At 31.2% G+C, this 8,917-nt stretch overlaps 1 protein-coding gene across 1 annotated transcript; it reads left to right on the top strand.

The window, feature by feature from the left end:
- Nucleotides 1-3,715: 3,715 nt before the first annotated feature.
- Nucleotides 3,716-6,231, top strand: LOC117920056 (probable carboxylesterase 15). Its single transcript, XM_034837407.1, has 2 exons — nucleotides 3,716-4,427; nucleotides 5,791-6,231. Exons 1-2 carry the CDS (start codon nucleotides 3,763-3,765, stop codon nucleotides 6,101-6,103), a joined length of 978 nt encoding a protein of 325 aa, XP_034693298.1. The 5' UTR covers nucleotides 3,716-3,762; the 3' UTR covers nucleotides 6,104-6,231.
- The last annotated feature ends 2,686 nt before the right edge of the window (nucleotides 6,232-8,917 follow it).

An 8,917-nucleotide genomic window follows, 5' to 3' on the forward strand; every position in this document is an offset into this window, starting at 1 on the left:
TCAAATTTTTTCATGATTTAACTCTTCTATATATAAATTAAATCATTTTAAAATATACAAATTTCTTAATAATTTTAATTATATTTAATTTTCTTTCGCATTTTTTATAATAAACCAAATATGAGAAAATCATTTTTCTTCACATTTTTTTTTCTTTACCTATTACTTTACGAAAATCAAACATAGCCAATAATTTTTAACTAATGGCAAACATTTTTAATAAACACTTGGGAACAATCCACATAAAAAATAAAAAATAAAAAAAAAAAAATCCTGTGTTTTAATTTAATTATTCAAAAAAGTGTACAATAGAAAGAGGATAGAAATAGAAGAAGAAGAGATTATGCATAGTCATTGTTGATAATTGATAACATCAAATAGTATTCATGATAAGGGCATCTTCAAATTTTTCTTAAATAATAATAATAGAAATTTCAAACCTTAAATTTTATAAATACTTATGCCTTTGATAATGTATGAATTAGTCATTACATAATAATGAAAATACTATTTAGTATTAATAAATGAAATATTGTAGACTAAAAAAAAATCTAAATAATGACAAACAATTTGAAGAAACACTTGGAAAAAAATTCTACATTAATAATAATAATAAAAAAAAAAAGGTACTATACACTTATTTTATAGTGATGGAAAAGTGGATAAAAATAGAAGAAAATGAGATTATGTTTAGTCATTGTTAGCTAAAGTAATCATGATGAGACGATAATTGGTAATATCAAATAGCATTCATAACAGGAAGAGATAATGAATAGAAGAAGATGGAGAATCCAAAAGGTAATTAGATGGGATACATTTGGGAACAATTTGATGATATATGGGATGGGCTTGAGGTAGGCCTATGAGCTAACATTGGGGCTTGGGCAAGGATATAGTCCACAAAGGGTATTTTGGAAAAACAAAGTTTGACAAACACTTGACAATTTTATATGTAATATATATATATTATCATTTTTGAGAGATGATGATACAAATGAATGAATGAAGACACAAGCTCTCAAATGTTGGGAGTTGGTGAATTGAGAGAACATGAGAAGAGGATCAAATTTAAATTGAGAGTTAAAGTGTATCACAACCCTTCTTTTATTTAGAAAAGATAATTTAGATAAAAATTGAATAAAAATTTATTAAGTTTAAGTTCTAGTTGTTTTTGTTATGGTAAATTTTTGGGAAGAATTATGCAAAGAGACCCAATTATGAAAAGAGCCTTCCACATGGAAGGCCGGGAGGCTCAAGTCTTACAAAATAAACTTAAAGGAAATCATTAAAGTTAAAAGCGAATTATAAAAATATATTCTCTTGTTAACAAATTTTCTAAATAAAGGAAAATAAATCTTCGAATTGAAGTCAAAAGAGAATTAAAAATAAATATACTCTTATTGGTAAATTTTCTTATTGAAATGGATAAATTGTTAAAATTAAAAAACCAAATTCTTTGAATTAAGCAATCAAATATTGGGAATTCCAAATTTGCTTCCCTAACTTTACCTATAAATAATAATGACTTCCATCAACGAGATAATCGGAAAAACTACTTCACAAGAGAAAAGAAGTTTCACAAGGAAGAAAAAAAAAACACTTAAAAGACTTCTCAATACAACCCATACATGTTCTTCACCATCCTCAGTCATTCAGGAATAAGTTGTACAACGAATTGAGCATGATCACACCTGGATTAATTGATGTATTCTAATGATTTTGGAGTGGGTGTCACTAGTGGAACACTTCTGGATATGAACATCAAAAGTAATTGTCAATGAATATGCACAATCGTACAGGCCGCATTATCCTTCGCTTTTATGGTTTGAGGTTCTCATTTAAAAACTTTTAACATGATCATTCATTGTCGCATCAGCTTCATTAGCTTTGAGTAAAAATCAAGGAGGCCGCCATACAATGTATAAGCATATACATGCAGGTTCAAGGTAGCAAAATCAAGGCTTCTAACCCACAGAAAAGACAATGTGGGAAGGGCCACTCCCAGCATTTACGAGTGGCCTACACCTACACCCTATAACCAAGAATTGAGGATACAACTCAGCGGGAGAAGAAGACAAGAGAAAGAGCAGGACAAAATACCTTTAGCAAGTTGTCCATTTGATTTTTCTCATAAATCATGTGGATGTTGAAGTTGAGATTCTAAGTTTGATTCCAATTGTTTAAACGGATAGATGAGAGAGGGTTGTGAGGATGAGGATAAAAGCCTCTTGGATTAAATTCTGGTTCAATTCTCCTTTCTCACTGCAGTCACTTCCTCTATTTTGCATAATATATAGCCTTTTTTCTTTTTTCTTTTTTCTTTTTTTGTTTTTTATGTGACCCAGCCACAAACTCCAAATGACAAAAGTCTAGGTCTCCGTAGGGGGGCCCTCCCCATTGTCAAAGGAAGTTTTGAAGATAAGATTAAGTATTTAGTCAATGTTTCTAATTTTTAAAAGAATATATTGGATAATAATTTTAAAAAGTATTTTTAATTTAAAAAGTATTTTTTTAATAAAAAAAATAGTATTTTGTAAAATTTAAGAAACACTTTTACTTATAATATTTTTTAGAGAAATAAATGACATATAATTCTCTTAAAAATACCTCTAAATAAAATATTCTTATTAAAAACATTGTTGAATACAGTGCTTATCCAAGAAACACTTCAAATAATTTTTTAATTTTTTTTACAATTCTTTTTAAATTTTATCAAATCCCTGATTTTAAAATAATAAAAAAATCTTTTTGAACTGTAAGTGTTTCCTAAAAGCATTATCAACCAACTCTTATATTCGATGGATTTGTATCCATTAATGTCATGGGTGTTCTAAGTTGGCATTCAAGAATACACCATAAGGTGCTTGGAAATTGAAAAGAGCACCATAAAACCCTAGTTATGTCAAGCATGCATTGTCCTGCATGGGGAATATATCCATGATTTCCAAGGAAAAAAATGGTATTTCGTACCATGCATTGAAGCATATATGTAGCTTTAACATATGTTAGATTCATATTATATTCATTGTCAACTGATGAATTATGTTAGTAGGCCTTATTGGATTAATATTACCTACTTAATTATTTCATCTCAACCATTAAATTATACTATGGTTCAAACACACCTTCAAATCTATATCTTTATTTTCGAAAAAATTTAACGATATTGATTGAAAAGGTATCATACGAAGTTTTATGTTCTTATCACATTATTTATATCCTAATTATTTTTCAATGTTTCTTCTATTCATATTTGTAGTCAGATTCCTTCGACCTCGACCATCGAACTATGTTTAATTGATTGAATATGATATGGACCGGAAACGACATTGGATAACATATGTTATCTACCATGAAAAAAAAACATCATTGAAATATGTATTGGATGATGATTTAGGACTAAATAATCACTAATTTAAAAAAGATCCATGTGTATCCATTAATTGAAACATAGGTGTTCAACCCCATTATTAGCTAGTGATTGACCATATAATTAATATTAATTGCGCCAGTTGCCTACACCCAATGCCGTGGTCCAAATTAATCTCCAACCTCAACCTTATATAAAAAATGGAAGCTAGAAAGGTAATATCATAGGACGAAAACCTTCCATAAAACCTCCCCAAAATTACAAAACTACCTGCTATATCTCAACAATTGTCACTATCATCCCCTCCCTTCTCACCTCTATATAGACATCTCACTTCTTCCAATATTCCCTAACCAAACCATCTACTGATCAAATACGTAGTTGTCACGAAGATGGGTTCCATCCCCCATGTAGTAGAAGACTTCCAAGGCGTCCTCCGAGTCTATAGTGATGGCTCCACCCTCCGATCCGCCACCCTACCCCTCGACATTCAAGTCCACGACGATGGCTCCGTCATCTGGAAAGACTGTTGTTTCCACAAGGGGCATAATCTCCAACTCCGACTCTATAAGCCCGCAGCGGAGTCCAACGCCACTTCCAAGCTCCCGATTCTCTACTACCTCCATGGAGGCGGCTTCTGCGTCGGCTCTCGCACGTGGGCCAACTGCCATAACTGCTGCCTCCGCCTGGCATCTGGGCTTTGCGCCCTTGTGGTAGCACCAGACTACCGGCTGGCACCGGAACACAGGCTGCCAGCAGCCATGGAGGATGCTTTGACGTCCCTCAAGTGGCTTCAAGCTCAGGCTTTATCTGAAAATTGTGATGCATGGTTGAGTGACCAAAGGGTTGACTTGAGCCGGGTTTTTGTTGTGGGTGACTCGTCAGGAGGGAACATGGCACACCATTTGGCAGTTGAGCTGGGGGCAGGTTCGCCGGGGCTTGACCCAGTTCAGGTACGAGGATATGTGTTGATGGCTCCATTTTTTGGGGGTACAGTAAGAACAAGATCAGAGGAGGGTCCAGGTGAAGCCATGTTGAACTTGGAGCTCCTTGACAGGTTTGCACTCGTTCTTGCTTTGTGTTTTTGCTTTCTTATTTTGGTAAGACTACGGTGGAATGCAACATAAAAATAAAAAAAAAACAAAAAATAAAAAACCAAAGAAGTAGTTTATAAATCAGAGCAGATTATTGTGGTTCCATTGTTGGAGTCAATTATAAGCTTATTGCTGTTCAGTTGTTGTCCCCTCCACTAAGCTGGGATGACAAGTGCGCATGCATTTGAAACATGATCAATAATATTCTTTTCTTGGTACCAAGTTGGAAAATGACCCATCGAAAGAAGAAATATCCCTATTATCAAATGATAGGAAGGAGCCTGTACGTCACTCTCTTGAGTATGTGGAGGGCCTTCATTGAAACCAAATTTTGTTGAGAAAAAAAGTTTTGAAAATGACATCTCCATTTTCCATTTAATTAGTAAGAGTCATACAAACATGTGCCCCCAATACCTTGAATTAGTGATCCACATTACTGTCTTGTCATATAATCATAATATATACATGCAAATGCCCCAATTCAATACCAAAATAAATGCTCCTGAACTTTACACATTCAAGCTTTTGGGAAAGAACGTGAGTGAATAAAATATTATTCTACACCACTCTAGATGATTAATCCTATAAACTTCAATTTTTAGGAAAATTAATTGTTTAACATGATGACGACAGAGTCTCGCTTGATGGGAGATCATAAATTTGAATCTCATTGTATATTTATTTCCTTAATTTATCGAGTAAACCCAAAAAAAATTGATATGTAATCTATGTGTATGGCAGAACAACGGATTTGTACCTCTCTTCACTTCACATGAGGAAGGGTGTTAGAATGATGCTTGCCGATACTAGATTTTGTTTGGGATATTTCATTGTTTACTTATTGCCTTGTATTAAGAAATATGTTTGGGAGTGATTCAAGGGTTAAATTATTTATACTAAAAAAAATACTAACTAATTCTCTATAAAATTATTTCTAATAAAAGCACTATTAATAAACTAAAACTACCTTGATGAACATTTCTCTCAATTGGACCCAAATTAGTGACTCCACCACTCAAAACATAATATAAGGCTATCAATTATCCAGTCAAGAGATTATATAAGGAAATTTAAAAACCAACAGATTAAAAAAAAATTAGGATAAGGATGGGGTATAGTGAAGGTAGATTATAATATTCTAGGGTTAAATTTTATCTCTTATTTTTTGAAAAAGGAGATCTTCAATATCAAGTATGGCTAAAGTTCAATGCACCCACACCACCTTTTAAGGTACCATTAATTAGTACTATATGATATACATTTAAATATTTATTAATGTACTAACAAAAGAACAAAACTAAAAGTCTAATTAATGGGGAACTGCAGGTTTTGGAGGTTATCCTTACCGGTTGGTGACACAGCAGACCACCCATTAGCGAATCCGTTCGGACCTGCCAGTCCATTGCTGGAACCACTGGAGCTTGATCCAGTCTTAGTGCTGGTAGGTGGCAGTGAACTGTTGAAAGACAGGGCAAAAGACTATGCAAAGAAGCTGAAAGACATGGGAAAGAAGATTGAGTATGTGGAATTTGAAGGAAAGGAACATGGTTTCTTCACCAATGATCCTTACTCAGAAGTGGGCAATTCAGTCTTGCAAGTTATTCAAGGGTTCATCTCTCAGAAATTTGACAAGTTATGAACTGTGTGTTTTAAAGAAACGATGCAGTTACAAATTAAGTTGTTATTTCTTTTTTCTTATTCTTTTTTGTTTGAAACTTAAATAGATGTTAATTTGGTAGTAATCTTAATAGTGCTTGATGTCATTAATGGATTGTTTGTTTTTCGAACTTTTAAAGGTTATGTTTGGTTCGAAAATATCAAAGAAAAAAAAATTAAGAAAATGATTTTCTTATTTTTAATTGTATTATAGAAAATATAAAAAATCAAATATAATTAAATTAGTTAGAAACTTATGTATTTTAAAATTATTTAATTTTTTTTTATAGAATATGTAACATAAGTAAAACAAGTTTTAAGTGTTGAAGATGCTAGATGAATCTTGGTTAAGGATATCTCGGTGAACCTTATCTGAAGATTTCAAGAAGAGCAAAATGATTAGAGCACATAAGAAGATATAAAAAGAATTTTAGTTGAAAATGGAGTAAATTTTTCTATCATTAGTGATACAAAAAGATTGTGGCGTGTGACAAGAATGTGATGTATGAAGGAATGCATACAAGGAAATTGTAGATTATGGAGAAATCAAAGATTAACTTAATGGAATTTGATTCAAGATGGAGATTGTTGGGAAGACATCTTAAATTCCACATAAGAAGATATAAAAAGAATTTTAGTTGAAAATGGAGTAAATTTTTCTATCATTAGTGATACAAAAAGATTGTGGTGTGTGGCGAGAATGTGATGTATGAAGGAATGCATACAAGGAAATTGTAGATTATGGAGAAATCAAAGATTAACTTAATGGAATTTGATTCAAGATGGAGATTGTTGGGAAGACATCTTAAATTCCTATTTAGAATTACTTCTTCTTGTAAAAGGAATATTATATGAAATATTTCCAAAGTTAATATGTGAGTAATTAGATTTTTTATAGGATAAGGAAAGCTAGTGGAAACATCTTGTATATAGAAAACTAAAATTATAAATGAGGAATTAAGGAATTTTCATTTACTATGGTATTATGATTTTTGTAACTACGTCGTTATGATATTTATTTTGTACATGAAGTTTATGAGTAATGGAAGAAGATAGAAAAGCATGATCCATGCAATTACATTAATGCATTCAATTTGGTTACCCACTGTTATCTCTTAATTTGTACATAATGTTGGTAATGATGAGTATAACCCCCCATGTAGTCTTTGATGGGAAGATTAAGAGTTATAAATCCCTTTTACAAGGTTAAGGTTCAAAGTCATGCTCTCATTCCCATGTTTTAGTTGTTTTACTTATAATAACATACACCACATAAGTGATTCATCTACCGTATGAGAGTAGTGGGTTGAAGATCTTGACCAAAACAATTCACATGGTAACTTAAGCTCACCTTAGAATTGTTATCAGTATCATGGATCAAGGTAAGAATATAATCTTTGTTTTGTCATTTCTTTTATGTTTATATCTATTATGTTTTATGCATTCAAATTGATTTTTGAAAATAATTATTGATGTGATATATATATAAATGATGTAGCAACATAAATTTTCAATGTTTTATAATTTTAATTCTATCTATTATATGATTTTATGAAAGTTGCAAATTTATTATCAGTAATTTAAACTTGTGATTATAGAAATCCCAAGACATAGTTTTATATGGTATGTATGTCGATTTTCTTGTTTGTTTATGACTAATCATATTATTTGTTGTTCGACTAATGAAAAAAATGTTGATCAACCCAACGAAGGATCATCATTATGTTTGATTATATGATAAAAGCTCAATAATAAAATACTGATGAAGTTTTTACCTCATAGTGTTAAACTTCCTTATGTTTCAATACTTTTATTTTAACAATTATGTCATCTTTATACAATTTATAAATTACTATAATCCAACCTAACGAAAGGATTATAATAATATACTTTTTGTGTTATGTGATTGTAGTTTGGTCCAATGAAAAAACAATGATATGATCTCTTATATATGTTTATGATTAGTATGATATCTAACTAATTTTTGTTGTAGTTGGATTATTGTAAAATGTGGTGTTAAATATTATCATGACATAGAAAGAAATTTTATGAATTAAAGTTTATTTTGTAGCAATGAATCCCACTAGTACTATAGGTTGTTTATCTAGTATTGAACCGTTAAGAGGGGTAAACTTTAAAAAATGAAAGGAATAAATTGGAATTTTACTTGGCTATATGGATTTAGACTATGCCTTAAGAGAGCCCACACCCAAAAAAGCCTACTTTTGAAAGCTCTGATGAACAAAAAACCTTGTATGAAAAGTGGGAGCATTCTAATTGTATAGTCTAATGATTCTGAAAGGTTTAATCACTCCTACAATTCATAGAGCAATCCTATATTTAGATAATACAATGAGCTATTTTAAATCTAGGAACTTCCAATGCCTTAGCAAGTACTCTTATGATCAAATAATAAGAATGAAATATGATGGTCATAGTGATGCATGTGAGCACATAATGAAGATGAGTGATATGGTTTCGCAATTGAAGGGAATGAACATAGCAATTTATGAAGGTTTTCTTGTTCACTTCATCACTTCATAATGACTTTCCTTCTTTCATAATTTGGTTATTTCAAAATTACTTATAATACTCCAAAGGATAAGTGGAAAATGAGTGAATAATTGTCATGTATGTTTCAGAAGAAAAGAGGCTTAAATTCGAAAAGCCTGATATGGCTCCTCACTATTTCAAGTAAAAAATATGTTAAGAAAAGCATGGGTAAGAAAAATAAACAAGGTAATCATGCATCTCACAATGGGCAAAAGGACGAAAATAAGATATAATGTCATTTTTG

The sequence above is a fragment of the Vitis riparia genome, chromosome 8, assembly GCF_004353265.1.
Source record: "Vitis riparia cultivar Riparia Gloire de Montpellier isolate 1030 chromosome 8, EGFV_Vit.rip_1.0, whole genome shotgun sequence".
NCBI classification, from domain to species: Eukaryota; Viridiplantae; Streptophyta; class Magnoliopsida; order Vitales; family Vitaceae; genus Vitis; species Vitis riparia.

Bases quoted from the DNA above. Each gene is read 5' to 3' on its own strand.
- LOC117920056 (XM_034837407.1), top strand. From the start codon at position 3,763: ATGGGTTCCATCCCCCATGTAGTAGAAGACTTCCAAGGCGTCCTCCGA. The intron at 4,428-5,790 runs GTTTGCACTCGT...GGGGAACTGCAG, and splicing joins AACTTGGAGCTCCTTGACAG to GTTTTGGAGGTTATCCTTAC.